Source organism: Pelmatolapia mariae, linkage group LG12, assembly GCF_036321145.2.
Source record: "Pelmatolapia mariae isolate MD_Pm_ZW linkage group LG12, Pm_UMD_F_2, whole genome shotgun sequence".
Taxonomy (NCBI): Eukaryota; Metazoa; Chordata; class Actinopteri; order Cichliformes; family Cichlidae; genus Pelmatolapia; species Pelmatolapia mariae.
This window is the reverse complement of record NC_086237.1, coordinates 23,314,078-23,336,364: the sequence shown is the minus strand read 5'-3', so window position 1 is coordinate 23,336,364 and position 22,287 is coordinate 23,314,078. Positions and strand designations below refer to the sequence as shown.

General features: G+C 40.6%; 1 protein-coding gene across 3 annotated transcripts; it reads right to left on the bottom strand.

Annotated features, from left to right (window-relative positions):
• Positions 1-369: 369 nt before the first annotated feature.
• On the bottom strand, positions 370-20,624 carry limk2 (LIM domain kinase 2). 3 transcript variants are annotated; one of them, XM_063490097.1, is made up of 16 exons: positions 20,362-20,624; positions 20,010-20,100; positions 11,619-11,754; positions 8,059-8,168; positions 6,749-6,934; positions 6,368-6,473; positions 5,013-5,227; positions 4,720-4,906; positions 4,554-4,640; positions 4,131-4,262; positions 3,557-3,613; positions 3,137-3,202; positions 2,548-2,719; positions 2,401-2,456; positions 2,049-2,206; positions 370-1,674 (listed from the first exon to the last, which is right to left on the bottom strand). In XM_063490097.1, the coding sequence occupies exons 1-16, from the start codon at positions 20,375-20,377 to the stop codon at positions 1,461-1,463; spliced, it is 1,989 nt and encodes a 662-aa protein (XP_063346167.1). In that variant the 5' UTR covers positions 20,378-20,624; the 3' UTR covers positions 370-1,460. The 3 variants fall into 3 exon arrangements, with proteins under 3 accessions (XP_063346167.1, XP_063346169.1, XP_063346168.1); XM_063490099.1 differs by lacking the exons at positions 20,010-20,100; positions 20,362-20,624 and adding an exon at positions 18,929-19,475; XM_063490098.1 differs by lacking the exons at positions 20,010-20,100; positions 20,362-20,624 and adding an exon at positions 18,843-18,938.
• Between the last annotated feature and the right edge of the window lie 1,663 nt (positions 20,625-22,287).

The window sequence follows — 22,287 nt, the reverse complement described above, 5'->3', positions numbered from 1 at the left end:
TTAATAAACCATGTAACTTGGATGGATTCGATGCTGGCGTGACCACAGTGCACACGTCTGATGTCGCTCACAGTGGTCCAAGGGATCGCTCAGGGAGTTTGTGTGTTCGCTCAGACACATGAAAAATTAGAGGGAACATTGATCTTGAGTCACTGCATTCACAAGATTTTTAGATAACTTAACCTCTGACCTTGACTTTGAGGTCACTAAAATTCGAACTTTTTAGTAGCTGCACCTATGTATGAATTTGAAAATCATACATTGCCCCATTCTCGAGTTGTTGCATTCACAAACTTAGGCGCCCCGTGTCGTCGCTCTTCAGAGCGTTTGATGCCATGCACCTGAATAATGACAATTAAAAATGCAACTTTCAGAAGGTTTATTTATGAAACACTACATTAATATAAATAATAGTGGTTACAGCTGGTTGTCAGTACCCTGAATGATGATAGCAAAAAAGGCCAAAATGTCATTCGCTGACGAAATGTCTAAAATATACAAATCTAGAAGTCCCGTTAAAAAAAAGAAGAAAAAAAACAAGACATCAAATTAGTGCTATAATATGTACATACTTATATACAGTGGAAAAAACATCCAGTCCTGTACAAAGGCAGTTTTTTTTCTTTTTCCAAACAGTCAGCTCTTGCATGATTATGTCTGACAATCATTATTACAGTCCTAAACTGTAAAAGAGCTTTTGTCCCGTTTTTTTCCCCCGACAGAAATAAAACATCTGCACGGTGTTCGTTCAACATTTTGATAAAATAATTAAAATAATTAAGCTAGAAAGTACACAGATCCACGGTTGTCAAAAATGAGATGAGTGATGCTTAGAATAAACATAATCTGAACATTTCTTTGCCATCATGTGCGAATTCTCAGCAGCAGCGGTGTGTTTTGCTTTCTTTGCTGCCCAAGGTCACACCTGTTTTTTTTTTTTCGTGTCCTGCCCTGTTTATTTGAGCATGCCTATGAGCTAGACTGTCAAGGATCTTTGTTTTCTTTGCCGCTGAAGTGAAGTGACTCCTCTGTTGGGCAAGGACTGATCTGTGCATTCCACACAGCAACAACAACTCCAGAGCCAAAAGAAACCCGACAGAAAACAAAACTGTTGTCACGTGGGAGCATAAAGTCCTCCGCCTTAGAAAGAAAGAGTCTTTCCCTCTGCCAGGGAGGACATTTTTTCTTTGTCTTTATACAGAGCGAACAATCTTCTTTGTAATGAGTGGCACAGGAGGAATTAGTAAACACTTGTAATTTTGAAATGTTTTTGCACTATCTTTGCAGTTCACTGGTATTCACAGGGTTAAAGTCCCAAAAACACAGATTGATCCAGCTACCTCAGGTTATCCAGTTTTAATACGGCTCGGGTTCAATACAACTTTCCTCTTTTTACACATCCACAGTGCAGCAGGTAAGGGGTGTCTCTAAAGTAAATACAGACAGAACAGGCAGAAGTCCTAGGTGCCATTGTCTGTCGTGCTCGAGCAATCTGGAGAGGCTGCCACTGGGGTTAACGACTGATCGGAGCTCTGGTTTGGAGAGCCGTCTTTAGGCCAATAAAGTCGACTCAGGCTCTGATGCAGTTCTTCCAGTTCGGCTGGCAGGGGGATTCCCAGCTCCTGATTGAGGGACAGAGCTGCAAACCAGTCCTCAAGCTTCTGAAAAGGTGGACTGAGGAATAAAAAAGGGAGAAAAAGGAATGGTCAACGAGGGCACAGAGAGGGGTTTGAGGCTAAAACCAGACTGACAAGGTTGAGAGAAAACATGAGGAAGCAATCTGGTAGCAGAGGCGTGTCCCTCAGCGAGCAGGTTGAGATGGCATCTGAAAGGGTTTTTGTTTCACTCCTCCTCCTACAACCAGTTTCATTAAAAGGCCGGATACCGTCTCGAGTGAAGGCAGATACAGTTCTCATATGGCCACATCTCTTCACTCTTTCAGGTTATTAAGAACTTTACCTTACCGGTCAGCAACTCTGCAGAACATTAACTTTTCATAACAAGTTAAATTAAATCTGTAACACATTAAAGCAAAAGCTGTGGCTCACCGGTTGTCTGGTGTGAGGTCACAGCAGGCTACAGCCAATGGAAAGAAAGCTGGTGTGCAGTCTTCAGGGAGAAACTTCTCCACAAACTTGCCAACATTTAGGCCGAAGTCGAAAGTCCTGGGGAGGCACTCAGGGTCCGCGTAGACTTGTCCAATGATCTGAATCACAGTAAGGAGGATAAACAGTAGGCAATCAATTAAACAGATAGTGATGTGCATACAATGCTTTCACACATAAATACATCAGTGCTTACTTTGAAAGGCTTAATTGCATGTGAGGTCTGTCATCTAACCCCAAAATGTGCTCGTTAAGCCATTACTTTGAGTAAACTGAGTAAAAATCAGCATCTTACCTCGCAGAGAACAATTCCAAAGGAGAAAATGTCCACCTTCTCATCGTAACGTTTACCTGAAATAACAGATAAATAAATGTAATTACAAAATGGGTACACATTAAGCTGGCATTCCTGTTTTTTTCCTCCTTTTTAATGTCCACTCACCATTTAGCATCTCTGGAGCCATCCAGTAAGGATTCCCCACAACGGTGTACCGCTTCTTTCGATCAAGCCGTCTAAAACGCTTCTTATTGGTAGGTTTTTCAGGTAGAGGTTTAACTTTCTCTTCTACTATGAGTCGGGACAGTCCGAAATCAGCAACGACTACAGTGTTGTCCTGTTGAATGATTACAAGCGAGGGTTTTACTTCTCTAGTTACCCAGGATAGGAGAGAACAGGGTTTATAATGCCATATAATACCAAGAAATCCCAAATATGTTTAATGCTCTTTGGTCTTCGTTTGGAGTCTGCTAAGTTTTAACCCTCTCAGGCTCAAATTAGGTTTTTGTTGCTAATGAACAATCAAGTCCTGCAGTGGTACTTCTGAGTAAAAAAAACGTATAAAATATGTTTGTGGGGTAATTGGTTGTTAGTTTTTAACTGTTGCAAATCGGCAACGCCTGCCTCGAGAGGGTTAATGTATCTTTTAAAAAAAATTAAAAGCTGCGTACAACCCAGCTTTTGCTCATTCTTGAAATAAAAACCATTCACACTTCATCATGTTTAACTGCTTCTAAGATGAAATGCCACCTACCAGTTTAACCAGACAGTTGTGAGAATTTAGGTCTCTGTGGATGATGCTCATTGAGTGGAGGTAGGCCTAAAAACAAAAAGGGGAAAGTCATGTCAAGTAAACACAGAAAATCCCAAGTAAATCCAAAAATAAATTATTCATGTTCTCAAATCTTCTAAATGCAGATTTCATCAGATCTTTACAAGATGAATAAAAGGGTTGCACGTTGTCACAGCATGAGGTAGATCTACAGCTATGTTAAACATTTTGTTACACAGTAGCTTAATGGTTATAGTTTTTCAACGTCATTTTTTCTTTGAATTCATTAGTTTCATTCTCCGGCTCATTTGTGGCACTTAATATCTAATAGATGTGGATGTTTGAACACATACAGTCAGGTGACAGTAGCAGCTGTAAGTTCTTTGCAGGAGGCCAACTCACCATGCCAGAAGCAATACCCTTTGCAAAGCTCACCCTCTGCTCCCATGGAAACGGGTCCTGTTAGTCAGGAAAAAGAAAAAGCAATGAGACAAACAGAAGCTCTCTCAGAGACCATAACAGCGTTAAATATAATGATTTTACACCAAGTAGGAGACAGCTATGTTAAATGAAATTAGACCTTTATGAAATAAACAAAATCTAAAATAGTCCTCCCCCACATGCTTTAAGCCTCATTAGGGACAAAGCACCCTCACTCTCCTCAGTGGGGCGTGTGCTGAATAGGCGTTGGCAGTAGGGGGGAGGAGTGGAGCGCGACTGTTCCAAGTTTCACCTGAGAACACTTTCTATAACTTTTCTCACTCCACGTGTCGGTCAGTTGATACGCAACCCAGCCAATTATAGAGTCCAGAGCCCTGTATCAGTGCAGAGTTTACTCCAGGTCACCACCCTCCCTCCCCTCCCTACATAACTCCTGTTTTAAAAAAAAACCAAAAAAAAAAAAAAAAACCCTCTCTTCGGCCACTGTTTTTGTGCTTCACTGTGGGTGAGGAGTGTTTCAGCTTTTTAGACTCACCATGTCTCTGATGAAATCCTTCAGCGTGCCGCCCTCAATAAACTCAGTAATCAAATTGAGCCTTTTGTCTTTGTATAGCACGCCGATAAACTTCAGAACATGGGGATGGTCAAGGCTTCGCATTACTTTGACCTGAAGATTAGACGTGTGACAGAAAAAAAAGAAAAAAACTCCAGATTATTATAAGCAGATGATCCGAAATTGGTTTACACGAGAGTCTGTGGGATAAAAAGCACTGAATAAAATACAAGTCAAGCTAATGCGTTTCCACAAGACACTGGCAACAACAACAAATACAACGAGTTAACTACTGGGTCGTGTGCCGTGCCTTTAGTGGTGTGTATTAATAAACAGCTCCATACAGAGACAGTGGATTCTGCTTTGTCTGTGACTAATCAGAGGCTCCTGCTGCAGATTACCAACCTCTTTAAGGAACGTTTTCTGGGTCTCCTCATCACACCGGATCAGCTCCTTCATCACCATCACCTCGCCTGTGGCTTTATGAGTCACCTGCGACAGAAGGAAACATGAATTACATGAAGCTCACAAAACTTGCTTGATGGCAGGAGTAAAAGAGTAAAGGACCCACCTTGATCGCCTGTCCAAAAAATCCTTTTCCTAAGACCTCTCCGTGTATGAGGTCACATGGCCGAAAAATGCGGTGAGAGCAGCTAGTGGAGGACCTCAAGGACTCCGAGCGCCCGATGTCTCGTGTAATAAATGGATGGTCTTTAGGAGAAGTTGGTCCCGGTGACTTGCATATACTGTTACTGCGCCTGAAACACAACATAGCTCATTAATGATAACTCACATCCCTGATCTCTTCTTCATTACAGACTCCAAAATATGGAAGCTGCATGCTTTTTGGTTGTTGTAACATACCTTAAAGACCTCCTTTTCAGTGTGCCATCGTCAACCACATCTGTCCTCTCCAGCACCGTGTCAGATGGTGAGGACATGCGCATGCGGGAGGTGGCTGGGACTCCTAGCCGGTTCCCTGGTGATTCCAGCCTTAGCCGGTCCAAACGATGCCTGACTGGGTCGTACTCTATTAGAAGGTGCAGCGTGTGACTGGTACGGTGAATGAGATCATCCACCTGGATAGAAAAAAAATTTATACATATACCGGTATATATTTATTAACTAGGGTTAATGGACTTTCCACAATTACACTATTTGCAGGCTTTTTAACAACAAATCCCACAATTACTTCCTGTAAACTACCATCCTTCACCCTTAGGATGATTTGATGGCAATGTAATAAAACTTCCTAAACAACACTGCAAAAATAAATAAATACCAGTATAATTTATAACTATATTCAGAACTGATGCTTAAAATCATCAGTCAAAGATCCCTGGTTCAACGTCAATACTTTAAGTCTGGTATTTGCTTATCCAAATGACAACTGATGGTGAAATCTGAGGTTTAGTCATAGTTTTGTTACCGGCTCAGCCCTTTTCCTTAAGAAGCCTGTGTGTGACGCAAGTCCAGTGCTGTAGGTGGTAACACTCCCACCACATAAATTGCAGGACGTGTGACATGCATGCTGACAGCAGTGACCAAGTTACTGTGATCAGAGTGTCTAGATATGCTTACGTTTAAAGGGAACAACCATCCCAGTGTTGAGCACCATGTGCTTTGTTCGAGGAAGAAGGAAACTAAAAGCCCAGTTCATGCAATGTTATAATATTGTCTCTGTTCACCCTTTGACACAGCAGAGTCTGACAGGTAAAGATGACCAGCTAATGAGTCAGTAAGTAAGAAGCTAAATCAAGTTCTGTGAGTTAGTCTTCATTCAACAGCACCAAACTATTCATAAGCTCACGATGATGTCAGTTACTTCATGTTGGGCAAGAACATGAGTTTCCTTTTATTGTGTATTTCTTTTCATTAATGCATTATTTTATTTGTCTGGTGAAATTCTGTTCTGATATTTTCGTTATCTTTAATGATAACAAAAATATTAAAAAGGAACCAACCAGTCAAACACAAAAACGCTGAGATCGTGGGAATGAGCCTATAAGTGCAGTCATTACACACCTTTGGCTCCCAGCTTATGCAAAAATGATCGAGGAATGAGAAGAATGTCAAAAATCAAATATGCAGCGATTATATAACAACATTACTATGCGAAAGTGCACTCAAGGAATTGCGTTAACGATGAAACTAATTGGCTTTGGCTGAATGACTTCACTTATGACTCCATAAGTATCAGAGATAATATGTAAGCCCACCTCCTGCTCCATCAAAGTCGCCACAGGAAGGCCATTGATCTCCAGAATCCTGTCTCCAACATGGATGGCATTTCGAACCTCTGGACTAATAAGCATTCCTCTGACCCTGAAAAACAGTAAGTGAATGAGTAAGTGAGGACTATGAAATAAATGTGCTGGTTTAAAAACAGCCGGTTCTGTCTGCCCACCAGGACACCAGGACTCGAGAAACTCCCATATATTATTAATCTGTCAATAAGTACTTTTTTTTTTCAGTGGCTTATTTACACACACCTGCTATTTAGTCAACCTATAATCAACGTTACGTAAAGCATTACTCATGCTGTTCCCACAGAGCCTCGAGGACAGGCATGGAGTCAGACATCACGAGGTCCCACTTACTCTTTGACCTGAACACTCGCTGAGCCATTGACATCCCTCAGCACTGACACAGAGAGGCCTCTCTTCCCATTGGCTGCAGAAGGCATCGAGATGAGGGTCACCGTGTGGGGCAGGGAGTCCAGGACCGAGTCGTACGAGCGTTTTTCCAACATGGGTGTGAGAACCTCCTGCTTGTAGCACTTTCCGCTGTTCACACCAGGAGAATGCAGAAGCACATTTTTATTAAAGTTTGGTTCAGAGGGCACAGAGTAACAGGAAGTCATGCAGTAGTGACCAACTAATCGTGAGCAAACATACTTGAGGGTGAACATTAACTTTTTAAGACATTCCTGGCATTGGCCAGTACAATTAAATGTAAGACGCTCTAGAAAAAGAGGGGACAAGGATTTTTAATTAAAGGACTATAAAACTGAATCGCAGCAGAAGAACCACATGAAATGTCCAGGGTTGGAAAACACATAAGATCAAGTTTAGTTTAGACCAACCAAGTGTTGCAACCTAAGGTAAAATCTAATCTTTGCTCAACAGGTCTTTTTGCTTTATTATCAATATTGCACCAATTTAATATCAGTGCCATAGAGTTACAGAAACAAGCTTTGGTGTATCGGCTGCTTTATCCATTTTTGCGATAACTCACTGGATAAAAAAATTCAAACATTGCATTCTGGGTACATTTTTAAGTCTCATGTCATCATGTGGGACAGGCAGCTGACCAAAAAAAGGTACAGCATATGACCCCAAGCTGTGACTACTCCTGGATCAAAGCAATTTTCCAATATAGTCAAGTTTTAACACTCGTGAGTGTAGCTTATGGCTGTTAAATAGAAGTTTAGAAATGGCATGCTGATGAAACCGCATCAGGTATGAGTGATGTTATGTTGTGGTTTTTCTTAGATTTATAGTGTACATATTATTTTATGTACACTAATTACCCATGTGTGATCAATAAAATACCCATTATCTATATCTATGTATCTGAGTGCTTAGAAATGCTGGGAAAATGATTGTTAATTAAAAAACTTAAAATACTCTAAACATGAAGGTAAAAATGTATCTGGCTTCACTAAATATTCTATAGACACTGCAGAAAAAAAATAAAATCAGTCTACTCTGGTGGCGTTAGCTGGAAGCACCTGGCTAATTTTTCATGGAACGGCTGTTGGAGTGGTCTATAAATGAGTTTACAACCTTTACTTATAGACTATAAAAATCAGCCTACATACCGAGACATGTACGTTAATGCCCTACAATTGCTGCTCTAAGCAGTTCTCAACAAACAGCTTTAAAGAAATCCAGTGCAGGTGACTTACCAATACAGTTTTGACCTCTCGACTAAAGCGTAGGTGTCCCGGTCTTCAATGACCACCTTGCAGCTCAAGCAAACAAAACACTCAGGATGGTACTTATGTTCTCCAGCCACCTGGAACCAGAAACAAACGGGCTAGTTCTCCATTCAGAAGTAACACGACGAGCCTGCTCTCTTGTTCTGTTGTGCTTTGCCGGTGAGCTGTGAGCTGCGTGTTGTTTTCTGCCCTCCTCCCTCCCACTGTGAGCGGTGACATAGCCGTAACACCTGCTTCACTCTCAGCCTGTCTGGAATCTGCTATGACATCACCCTCTGTGGATCTGACACACTCGTCTTACTGGCTTTCTCCCTTTCAATGGTCTGAAACTTTCAGCTGCTTCTCACCAACACTGCCTACGTATCAGTCATCGATTTCCCTTTCTGACATGCATGCAGGACTTCAGTTTCATCACACTGTTTTCATCCCTTTCATGCAAGATGAGATCATATGTCTACCCTTTGCAAACAAGTAAAATGTTGATTTCAGGATTATTTATGTAATTAAATAGGCAATAGACAAAGTTTTGGTTTTAACTTGTGATGAAATACAAGTTAATTGCACAAAAATGTCTGGGCTTAAAGTGTTTTCCTAGAAATCTTGCACACATTGGACAGTTTTGTCTACAACCAGGTACAAAGCCTCTTGTGAAAATGAAGGCTTGATTGTGAAACCAAAACAGGAAGAGGATGGCGCTTTTGTTTTCCCGCTAGCTGAAATAGTGGACCTGGGAACAATGGGAGTAACTGCTGAAACTGTACCCAACAAGAAAAAAAGGAGGAGGAGGCGAGGAAGACAAAGGGAAAGTGACTGAAAGTTAATGGGGGGGATCAGTGGGACTTGAGAGGGTTTAAAGATTACATTCACCTGGTATTGTTAGACCAGACCGCCAATTATCAAAACCTGCCCAATACAACCATGTGTGGCCCTGTCCACATGTCCATGGGTATTTTGGAAAATGTATCTTGTTTTATGCATTTTGGCTTTAAAACGGTTGTTGTGGATGGAATAAGTCACTGAAAAAGGAGAATTTAAAAAATCGTAATTCTAAAGATTTAGAGAAACTGATTTTCTGTGTTTACATGTGGACAAGAAAAGCAACCTCAGAACCGTGCATCTTTAACCCCTTTTTTCTGCCATCAGCCTGTGTGCCGTGTTCTTATTTGTCGCTTCTGATTGGACAACATTTCTAGAAATTTAGCGTTATATCATCATCTCTTGTTTTGGCATGCTCCTGATGTGGCCTCTTTATGTGGACATATTTTTCAAAACAGTGCTAGAATGGACAAGATTTTACATTTCAATATTCATGCTTTCAAGCTGTGAGCAGAGCTTGGTGGCCGTGGGGGTACTCCTAGTGCTGGTCCCAAGCCCGGATAAATGGAGAGAGTTGCGTCAGGAATGGTATACGGCATAAAATGTTTGCCAGATCAAACATACCGGACCCTGCCAGGGCTTGGTTTAACTATGGATGTAATGAAGGCGGACATGCAGAGGGTTGGTGTGACAGAGGAAGATAATCTGCTATGGTGACCTTTAAAGGGAGCAGCTGAAATAAGCACCAGCAGAAGAGCAGCAACTCTGATTTTCTCACTGTTTTATAACAGAAACAAATAAATCAAAAGCTTTGATTTTTGTTTGTCTTTGATGCAAACAGAAGTCCTAAAACTATGGATTAGTTATCTCAGCTATTTGCAATAAGCACATGGGGAGTTGCTCAGTATTTTTCCCACATTATTGCCACAGCTCTGAGTCAGAAACTTCGTGCTGTGAAAGGATTCCCTGCTGCTCCCGAGAGATTAAAGTGATGTCAGCCAAATCATTGTGACATATCAGGAGTCTGTCAGTACCTCCCTGCCTTTAAGCCAGGAACAGAAAAACCACCAGTGACTAAGAGCAGCCGCAAACCTGCCTGAGGCTCAGACAGCAGTGCGGAGCTGTAAAAACTTGGCAAAGCCAGATCAAAGTGAGGGACAATTAACGGTGACCCCGTTGTGGGCAGAAAAATATGACACTGGAAAACAAAAGCGGGATTGCATAAACTGATCATAAACACGGTGCTCTGAATTCCAAAAACATCTCCAAAGAATCAGTGAACTAACAATCAGCTGGACCAGGACAGAAACAATAGTGTTCTGGACTTGAATACTTAACAAGCAGCAGCTCTGCATGACCCTCCTCCGCTGATGGACCACAATGATTTTCTTTCTGGCTGAGAGGCTCCGGTGCCAGTTATGCCCTGCCAAAAACACTTGGCTTTGCTGGCTGATGAAGCAGAATGCCAGAACCAAATAGAGGACTCCATTATGTGTGTTGCTTGGTGGCAAAAAGAAAAACTTGAGCCTGGCTCCATGCTAGAAAAGTGACCCCATTTGTGGCCACCTCAGTTTTAGGTTTTTGATTTGTAGATATTAAAAAATTGATGCTGCCTGACATTTGGGTTAAATTTAGTGGATGTCAGTTTCTTTACTTTGATCAACTTGGCTTTTTATTTTTTATTAATTACATTTTCTCTTTGTGGAGAAACAAACCCCAAAAAGCAGGCGCCATTTGTTCTTTATACCATCTGTACGGATCATAATGTGAGTGGCAGAGTGTGGCATGCATTAACAGAGAACTGTGGAGAAGTTCTGCACTGAGAGGGAACATAATGGGGCCTCAAGGGGGGGAAAGTAATTCACAAGTAAAGTCTAGACCGCATTCTGCTAAGTCCAGCAGCAGCCCATGTGAAGTATCACTCATCTGTAAATGTAATAACTGCCACAAAAAAACACTGCCCCCTGCCTTTTAACGCACGTTAATCTGGAGCAGTAAGCAGAAACAGGAACAGAGCGTACTGACATGGTCTGTGGGCTTTCTGGCATTATTTAAGTAGGCAGGGAAAGGGTTGGCAACTGGTGTTATAAGATCATGGCAAGACAGACGCTGAAAGCCAGGCAATCACATGCAAACAGCAGTGGTCAAACAGTCTCGACCCAGTGTTGAGAGTCTCCAAAAGAAAAAACAAAACGTACCAGACGCGCAAAGAGCAAAAAAAACAATCTGGCGGGTTGTAATTCTCATTCTACACCAGAGTATGGATAACTCTGTTATTTTCAAGTCTTTAACACAAGAGGGCTGAGTGCCAGGCCAGGTCAGCGTGTCATGCAAGCATTAAAAGAGAAGCCCAGCCAATGTTGTGTAAAAATTTCTATTGGATTTACAAGACACGACCACCCCCCCAAAAAAAAAAAAAAAACATGCAACTTGATCGCACCTTTAATTGCATCCTGACTGCCTGAGATGTGCATCTATTCCACATACCACACCCGAGCTTACATGTGCCGTCTCAGCCAAAAGCAACTAACAATGTTATCTAAATGTTTTTACAGGCCATAGAGTGCTTGGAGATGTAAAATTAGTGGAGTCTGGGCTGATTAGGTGTTGGCTCAGATTCCAGTGTCTTTGAGTGACAGCTTAAAAAAAAAAAGACAAAAACAAAAGACCCTCCATACAATGGAGTAAAAGAATGAAAGCAGCAGACTTACCATCGCAGGTCCAGTCATGAGCAGAGAGCAACCATGACAGAGCTCTCCAAACTTTTCCCAGTAGTGATTGCGACAGTACAGCTTGCCGTCCTTCTCATAGTACCAGTTAGTCAGGTGGTCACAGCACACAGAACATCTAAGGAGACAGAAAAAAAAAAAACAACACTCAGGGTTACAGAGGCAGAACAAAAGATTTCAGAATGGATTTTGAAATGTGAAGCAGATGTCTATGATGACATGATGGCGCTCAGAAGCCTCAAAAAGCCTGTTTGACTGCATGGATGTTGGATGTACAACACATGTGAGACACAGCAGGGAAAAAGCCAGCCAAAGATGCTGATAGAGAATACTGACTGTGCACAAAAGCAGTCAAGCATTTACATAATAAAGACCTGGATTTTCCAATATTTCTAATGTTTCTTATCTTAACTTCAGCATCTGCAATATCTCTGAAAAAAGGAGTGTTTTTTTGAACAGTTTCTCATGCACAATGTAAAAAACAAACAGAAAAACAAAACAAATCCAAACTGCCCTAAATTCTCATCCAGTAAACCACCTGTGAGGTCAGGGCAGCCACACATACCTAGGGGTGCAACGTGGCCAGTCAGCCAGTGAAATTTGCCCCCTCAATGATGCTGCTGACTTTAAAATCTTTACTCTGTGGTGATAACACCATGTGGACTGTCATTGATGGACAGTTTCTTGCAAAAATATTGACTTTTTAAATCAGAAGTTTAATCAGTTGCAAATGTGCTACAAGTGACTTTGATGTCTTCAAGTTAAAAATGAATCAAAAATAAGCAAACACGGATAAATAAAATCAGTTTTGCTTGTTAATCTAGGAGTTTTTAAAATTTCAAGAAACATAAAGAATGAAAACTTTGGACTTTTGTTTGTGCGTGCTGCGTCATATATGTTGGTAACCTGTGAAACGTCCATTAACTCTGTTGCACTTGGCAGACCCTCCTCACAAGGGTCAACCTCTGGAACTGAAGAATTCAGCGAATGCAGAAGTAGCAAAAACTGCAATTCCTCAAGTAGCCAAAAAGGGTGTCAAAAACTTCACAGCTTTGAAAATCATATTAGGGGCTGAATTTTCTATAACTCATCCATGGATATAATTCAGTTATCTGTTATCAGCATCATCGAGGCCTTCAAAATCAGAATCAGAATATTTTATTAATCCCTGAGAAAATTATGTGGTCATTGGACTGAACCTCTTCATTGTGTGTGTGCTATTGGAGCTTTTTAAATGGATTATCTGACTAATAATATGGCTTGCTGTGTGCTCGCTGGCTCATTCTAGAAGCTTGTGCTCCTGTTTGGCGAGTAAGATTACATTAATCCACTGCTTAGAATTAATAAGCTGATAGGTGTGTCTGTGTTGCACCCACACAATTTATAAATGCAGCATGTGAACCACGTTTGCTGAATCGCACTCCACCCTTCACCTGTATAAAGGTAACAGCTGGCTTAAAAAACAAACAAAAAAACATGGCTACAGCTTACGGTAGCTTCAAAATGTGGAGTCCAAAAACGAAGGGTGACACCACAGTGCCATATCCGTGTTTTATACCATTTATACTTGATGATGTACCAAAAAAATATTAACGAATCTCAGTGTAATTTTTGATTAATCAATGAATGTCTCAAGAATATGGAACCTTTTTTTCAAAAGGTGTCTTTAAAATAAAATAAATGAGTAAAAGCATCACACGAGAAAAGCTGTAACAAAAATTCTGATCGCTTTGCCAATTGTCAATTCCACACATGTAACATTCCTTGCTTTACAAGGTGTACAACAGTACGAATACCTTGTAGCTGAAATGTCCTGAGGCTTGCACTGTTAGAGAGGCAGGGATCACAAAAGTAACTAACTAAATAAAAATGTTCCACTTTTGAAGAAGCAGACGTTGGATTTGGGAGAACTTTTCTTACTTGAAGACTGCGCAGTGCCTGTATAGCTGCCAAGTCCTTATTCAGTGCTTAATGGGATTCAGGATCACCGCAACCTATAAGCAGGCTCAAGATAAGACTCTACAGAGGCAAAGTCCTCAAATTATCCAGTTGGGCTATAATACAGCTTTTGATTACAGTTCATTTTCTTAGGTAGGTCATATTAAATACTAACAAGTCATGCTGTTAGCCACATTAGCTCAGAAACCCATCCTGGGGTTTAGGATTTCTGAGTGTCTCTCATTGTACTTCTCTTCCTTCAACAGTCTAACGAAGTGTCATAGTAAAAGCTAGCACTACTATTATAAATAGTGCCGACTGCTGCTCCTGTTAAATGACTAGCTGCTAATCGAAACTGATATTTGGCAGAGGTAAGAGGACGTTAATGCCTGAGACTGAGACAAAATGTTCAGAGTGAAGAATGCTGAAGTTACCAGCAGACTGGGAAGCACCTGCAGGCACTGAGCGCTCCTTGAACAAGCTGCACTGGTTATGCAAAAATGATGGCAGCAGATTTAACTGCCAGGGCCCGAACCAGGATGAGCCACTTTATGAGAGATTGGATTACTGAAGCCTCTGGAGCCACTTTTGCCCGACTTTGCATATCATTCCTCAAGCTTTTTCCCCCCTCTCCACCTTGGTTACACATTCATCTGAAGAAGAATCCTGATGTCTCAGTGATGACATGTAGACAAATGAGTCACAGTGAAAAAGAGACGTCAGCCCAGTCGACTATTTGCATTTGAACAGGAAAGAAAAAGCTGTTCACTGCATTGATTTCTCTCAAACTTATGCTCAAAACTAACAGCAGATGTGAGATAATATACTGGCTGCATAGGGGAACAGCTATAATATTAAACAGTCAACTACTTTCAGTTTAGAGTGGTTCCCAGCATGATTATTTTGCCAGTTAGGAGAAAAGCATCAGATTCTCGATGAAGACAAAAACATTATTTTAAATGCTTATTGTATGCATTTTTATTCTTTTGGTGTTGGCTCCAGTCTTCAGCTGAGACCCGCGTATCACGTTGTTCTCTCCACTGTAGGTATAGTTCATCCAGGATTATTGACTTTGGCACAGACTCCAGATATTTCAGAGTTTTCTGGCATTACTTAAGAAGGAGCTGTCCTTTGGAGGAAAGACCACATGTTTGTGTCTGTGCTGCAGAGAGAAAAGTGGAGAATGAGGGAACAGCTGGCTCTGAGGCAGAGAGGACGTGACATGAAACAGATCCATATTTGTGTCAGGAAACAAACCTTTTTCCTCTGACATGAAAGCAACATAAAAGAAAAGGACACAAGACACAGCCCGGTGTATCACACTGTGCTGTGATGAGGAGTAACAGAGCAGAATAATTATCCTGAAGTCAAGATTGCATGAGTAACGCTTGCTAAGCTGCTGTGGTCACAACTGCACTAAAAGGCCAAACATCTGATGTCTGGGTGTGACGCAATATTACACAAATTTGGCATTTTCATTAAATGATTAATAACGTTATCAAACATCATTACGAGTGGGAGAAAATACAGATGCAGCATTATATCATTATTGACTCGTTTCTGCTGCAATACAATTACGGTGCCAACTGGATGGTAGTCTGACACGAGGTTATTATAGTTAACTAAAACAAAACTAAAAACTTATACTAGAAGTGAAAAACATATTAGTTAACTTAAATTTAAAAAAAATATTCGGAAATGATTTTGTGAACTTGGAAAACTCACAAAAAATAAAGTCAAATAAAAGCCTCATTTTTAGAATTTGTTGCTTTGGTAAAAATGTTATTACTAGTTGCCTGAGAGTCAGGCGTCTTCAGCTTTAAAAAGGTTGTGCGCTTTTGTTTTAGTACCTGTTTAGATTTTCCAAAAGGTTGCCCCTGACATATTACAATATACAACACACACACACAATAACAATTATAAATTCTTAAGCTAACACTAAAATAATAAAAAAAAGAAACTAAAAGCTTTTTCCAGTGAAATAACGCACCATATCACAAAGCTGAAATCATCTCAAACTGGTCTCTTAAACATCACAATGAGTTCATTGTACTTAAATGGCCTCCACAATCTCCAGATCTCACTCTGATAGAGCACCCTTGGGATGTGGTGGAACGGGAGATTCACATCATGGATGTGCAGCTGAGAAATCTGCAGCAACAGTGTGATGCTATCACATCAGTGTGGATAATGATCTCTGAAGAATTTTCCAGGACCTTGATGAATCTATGCCATGAAGACTTAAGGCAGTTATGAACACAAAAGCAGGTCCAACCTATTACTGGCAAGATGTACCTAATAAAGTGACTAAGTTAAAAATAAATAAATAAATAAATAAATAAATAAATAAATACAGGTCACTATACACATTTGATTGTTGTAGCACCCAGACATTGCCATCAACCTGAAACATTCAGTATTTGTCAAACTGTAGCACACAGACAAGTAATGTCAGCACAGCACCAACAACGGCTGGAGGTATCAACACTCACAGATACAACAGTTACAAATAAGAAAAAAAAAAGGTGTATTTCTTCAAAAATACTGAATGTACAACATACTGTGTGTCTAGGTGGAGGAGAGAAAACAAACATGCAAAGAACTAGTAAAAAAAAAAAAAAAACTTGATCTGAACAAAAAGCATTTGTGTACAAAATTGTATTGTATTATACATTTTGTTCCTTTTACCATCTACATTAAGTAATGCAAGTGTGCTTATAAAAAACACCTAACTTCCTTGTATACATGGTGCTGAATGGGCGTGTGCACTTACCTCAGATGGTTATTTAATACAGTCACGTTGCCTGCATAAACACTACTTGTTTCCTTAAATATGCATTGCCGTTGGAGTCCTTTGTTAAAGTGTGGCAGTAATGATAGAAATAGACACTGAGATGATCTTTTACATGTGGCCTTGAAAGCCTGACAAAGGCGTATTTCACTGTGTGCAACAGCATCAGCACCAACAAGTTCACCACGGATCCTTTAAGTCCTCAAAGTTGTGAAATTGGGCCTCCATCAGACCCGTTTATCCTGGACACACCCCACAACTGCTCGGCTGGACTCAGATATGGAGAATTTGGAGGCCAAGTCAACACCTTTAACTTTTATTATGCCAATAGAGGACACAGCCATCAGGAAAAGTACTTGCAATGAAGCGGTATGCTGCTTGTACCTAAGTAACCTCCACAAGAAGGACATAAGACTTTCCACATTTTCCAAAGCATCCTCTACAGCCTCCACTGGCTGGCCTGCTTCCAACAGCGCATCCTGATGTAATGTCTTCACAGGTAGGCTAAATGAGGCGCAAACATCCACTCATCCACATCTTCTAAATAATGCTCATGTGCACCCAGTGCACAAGATTGTTTTCAAAGTTGTTTTCCTTGAAAACAAAACAATTATTTACAATCATTGAATTTCACTGAATTTAAAGTCTATAATGCACATGTAAGTATGAGGCGACACCAAAATGTAAATGAAGGCATAAAAGAAAAATAGTAGTGTTGTACAAATCTAGCTGTGGCTTCTATTTTTGGTTACACAACTCTCCCCAGCATGGGAAAGACTCTATTTTTAACCATAGAAAAAATGCAATAAGATCTGTAGTTATGCAGGTGGAAAGCAGTGAACAAGATAGGAAATAGTTTTGTCTTAAAAAAAAAACCCAACAACACAAAGGCTTCTGTAGTGTTTGAGACAGAGAGCTCACATCTCTGATTCGCCGTCTAGGAATGCAGAACGCTGCAGAGCTGAACGTGCCATTACCTATAGGCCTGAATAACACTGCCAGGATTACTGGAACAAGAGTGACGCCGCCTCACAAGAATGTTACAAAAGGTGGAGGTATACGGAGGGCAGAGGGGCAGCATGTTGACGATAGAGAATGGGAACACCACAGGGTATCACATCTGCAAGGACATTTTTATTTTTGTTTGCTTAACGAGTTATGTCTTGCAAAGAATGTGAGCGACGATGGCATCAGCTTACAATGGTGCTTAGAAAAAAACCAAAACAAACACCCATGCAAAATATTTCACATATGCAGAAACTTAAGAGGAAAGTTATTAGACAAAGAAATAACCAGGAATTCCAAAAATGTGAAAAGGTATAAAAGAACAAAGGGAGGGAGAGCATCAAGGGTGAGTAACGCAGCTGCGTCAGGAACCTTGCTGCTGAGATAAACAGGCTTTGTGTGTTATTGAGAAGTGTGTGCTTTAAAAGAGTGAAATCAAAGGTTGTGCAAGGACACTGCCACATACATACTGGCTTAAGAGTCTCTTTTTTTTCCAGCTGTAAAATTCAGTCAACCTAGAAAATATTAAATGCGTTCTATTTTTAGTGCCAGAGGAACCCTGATCCACTCCCAAACACCAAACACATTTTTGGGTGTACTTGTGTGTGTTAGGTGCGCCTTCTCAGTCAGAGATAGAGAGAGAGAGGGAAAAAAAACATTCACTAATGAGCAATATTTCACAGATTCAGGCAGCCAGCTTTTGCTGATCAGTTTTATAATGTTAGTTAAATATGACCCAGCAAATGTAACTGTGATCCCGGAGTAAGCTGAAATACCACATGTCATTCCTGTTAAACAACCTGAGCCATCTTATTTAACACGGGAGGAAAAAAAAAAACAACCTTCAACTGAGCTCCATGGGGAAAAACCCTCTGTGTGTTATATAATATTGGCACGTGCAGTATGTTGGCATCAAACTGCAGGTTTACTGCTGCACACAAAAATATGGTCAGTGACCTGTACGAACCAGAGAGCTCACATCATCTCCACGGTGGCAATCATTAAGCTTAAGAGCAGAAGGGGCAAAGTCCTCCTGGGGAGGAGATCTGTCAGCTGGGACTGCGGAATGACATTCTACATAGGGATGCAACGATACCAATTTTTTCAAACCGATCCGATACCGATACTTGGATCTGAGTACTTGCCGATACCGAGTACAAAAACCGATACTTCTACCACACACAAGTTAAACTTAACCAGTAGTAAAGAAACGACCCCAGACAACTCTTTAACCCAAACGAAACGTTTACTGAACGTAAGGGCAGAGACAAATACTGTACAACACATCCCTTTTTTAAACTCAAATGATATTACAATTCCTTAACCAAATGAAATACACTGTATAAATGAAATAATTCCCTTTCAAATTATATTAAACAACCCAACTTATGTTATCACTAATATACACTCCAAAACACGTTATATAAATCCACTAAACACACAATATTCACACATGGGCTCCACACACTCACACTTGTTGCAGGCCTGTTTGCTGCTCACGCCGGACGATGGAGAAAAATCATCTTCTCCCCAGTAAGAGCACAAAAGTCTGACTTACAGTTCCGTTGCCCGGTAGATCGCCGTTCACCAGTCCCACACTAAATCCACTCCCTGCGGACCCGATGCTGTCTCTGCTACAGCACATTAGCCAGTCACTGTCCAGCTCTCCGACAGTCCATAGCGGCTGCCTCCTTGGCGAAGCCAAGCAGTCCGGGCTAGCCTTTAGCCTCGGCGGTCGTAGCTGGAAACACAGTTTTCCACGGTGGTGCGACCATTGAAACAAAAAGTCACTTCACCCACACTCTGTTGTGAAGCTCTCACACGGTCAGCTTTCTAGTCACACACTCTTTTGTGCTGGTTAACCTCAGTAAAACTAGCCGAGTCTCTCACTTTGGTTCAGCTAACCTCGTGCATCTCTCCATGCCGTTCTCTTCTCCTCCTCCATTGCAACAGATACACAGGTCCCGTTTTATGCTACCTTCACGGGCCTCCAGAAAATGAGAACTCTGAAAAATATTTTAACTCCCTTCAGAGTTACATACCATAAAATAATACTTTTATGATTAACATAACAGTTTGATTGCTCTAATTACCTGTATTTACCTTGTGACATATTACAGGGCAAATTACATTTAGGGTAGAGTTACATCACATAACATCAACTGTGAACGCCTTATGTTACCGTGGCGTTTAAGTCCATGGGAATTATGAGTATTCCCATCCGGGCTACATTAGTATCGGTTCATGGTATCGGTTAACTTTTACGAGTACGAGTACACACACATTTTACAGTATCGGCCCCGATACCCGATACCAGTATCGGTATCGGTGCATCCCTAATTCTACATAGTACATTTTGTGCACAAAAACAATGGTGAACAGTTGAAAACAGACACGACTGTGTGTTTAGGCAACAGAACAGAAACTTCTGGGATTATCCACAGGTCCATTTGTAAGTACATCCAAACAGAGCTAACTACAAACACACACACAAAATCAATCACACAAACAACTGTCTGTGTCAGCGCGATCGAACACCGCCTCCTTATACACAAATAGTATGTGTATGAGTATGAGTGACAAAACTGTGCTCATTACAGTAATGAGGGTACTTAAAATCAGGCTCTGCGGCCACTTACTTGAAGCAGGCGTTGTGCCAGGTGTCCTGGAGGACTTTCATTTGAAACGAGTCTTGAATCTTTCCTCTACAGCCCACACAGTAACACTTATCTGCAAAGAAAGAAACGAGCCTCCCCTGTAAATAGGTGTAGCGCAGAAACCTCATGTGAAAATTGCAATACTGGTTTAACTGGGAACTGGATTTGAGCGAGCAAACAACTCGCCGCTGCGCTCGGTCTCCAAAAAGCCCAGTTTTAAAAGGTAAAAACATTGTGTGAGCTGAGCGCTTCAGACAGAGAGATTGTGCTCTTTTACATCACAGCAATGTAGCATCACTTCAGTGTAAAGGTACAGTGTGAAATACCACTTTACCTCCTGGTTCCTCCATCTACTCCGCGAGAGTGTCGTCGATATTCAAGTCCCTTTTTTGTTTTTTCACTAACTCCTCATACTGAAGAGGAGAGCTGTCATGAGCCGCTTCACGCTTTCGTTCCTCCCCGTCCGAGATTCCCACCTCTAAATACAGCAGGAAGAAAACACAAACGCCTTTTAATCCTCCACAGGGAGAGAGAGAAAAAAAAGCAGTGAGCTGAGACCTCCTGGACGGAGCTGTTCTCTCGCCGCTGGCAGGATGACTGACGTAATGCAGGGCTCACATTCCTGTACGGAGAGCGGAAAGGCCCAACCTCCGCACCTGGAAGAAAGAGAAAACTGAGATTTGGCCCCAAACGCGAAAGGAAAAACAGTGGCGCCATCTACTGCCAATATGGCCACACTACACAACGATTAACGCCCTTTTCACCCATCCATCCATCCATCCATCCATTTATACAACCCACGTTGCTATGCGGTTGCTGGTTTTTCTGGATAGAAATGAAACGTTAGTATGTTACTGTCGTGACATAAACACGATGGGATGCTTTCAAAGTGTTGACGTCATAATATATTAAGGATAATAAAATCATTAGATCTTATTGCATTGTGGACTGTTGTGAAATAATAATAATAAAAACAATCATGCAATACCCTTATAGGTTTAGCCCACAATATCCCACTATATTTTATATAGATAAAAACCTTCAGGAGCGTGAGATGTACTTTTGTGTCAAGATTGGTTGCTCAAAAATTGATTGTCTTGCTGTAGTTTGCAGACAAGAAAAGCGAACACACACTGAGATTTAATGCAATATAGTAAGTATAGTATAATAAGACACAACAAGTATCTTTCTTGAAGTTCTACAGTTGTATCAAAGGAAATCTCTGTTTTAAAATTAATTTAATTCTTTTAAAATGTTATAAAAGATATATGACTGCAATATCATCAGTAATGGTTTGCTTTACAATTTGTGTTTCGCACTTATGCTATTTAAATACAAAACACAGGATTAACTGTAGGAACAAGTCAGCATTTAAAGTGCTTCTGAATTGTTTTATTTCTGTTATATAGCCAAGGCTCACTGATAATACTGGGCTGGGCAAAACAATCATTTCACTGCAGCATCTGAAATCAGTAGGCATCATCATCTCTTTAAAATAATTTAAACCCAGGCAGAATAGCAATAAATGTTATTTACTGAAAGGGTATTAGACCTCATGAGAAGATTTAATCACAGATTAAACTGGCAAAGTGCACGTGTTTTTTCTTTGCTTTTCTCTGCTCCATGCAGAATAATATTTCTTAGTCGCTTTAATTTACACCTTCACGTTATTGTAAAAAAAAAAAAATGTGATTCATAATTCATTGTTGACCTTCAGGCAATTACATTTAAAGAGTTACAGTTTCCCTTTAAATCACATATGAGGTTTAGTTTCAAAACATTTAACACAAATGCTCGTATACTGAGATTTTAAAAAAATTTATACAGTTTTGTTTATTGAAAAAAAAATTGTGGCTTATTCACTGTAACATCTGTCAGTATTAGTACAGTGCTGTACAATCTCATGCTGCACCTCATTTCATAATGTCTTGCTGGAAAATGGGGAATAGGTGTAGTGATTTATTGAAACATGTGCAAATATATATGGAAATATAAGCAAAAATGGTTTGTGCAGTTCAACAAGCTTGATGTCCACATTTATTCTTCAGCACAGCCTGGCCTCTGTCAGCCAAGCTTTCTTGTTATTTTTTAAGTAGTCTTCAGAAATAGCCATTGTACAGTACAGTACAGTCACATTGATTTTTTGTGTTTTTTTCTTTCTTTCTTTGTTTTTGTTATGTTATTTTAACATGTTCAAAATAAAGCCACACAATGCACAAAAAGATGTGTTGACTTGCATTGCTTAATGCTGAGAAAACTG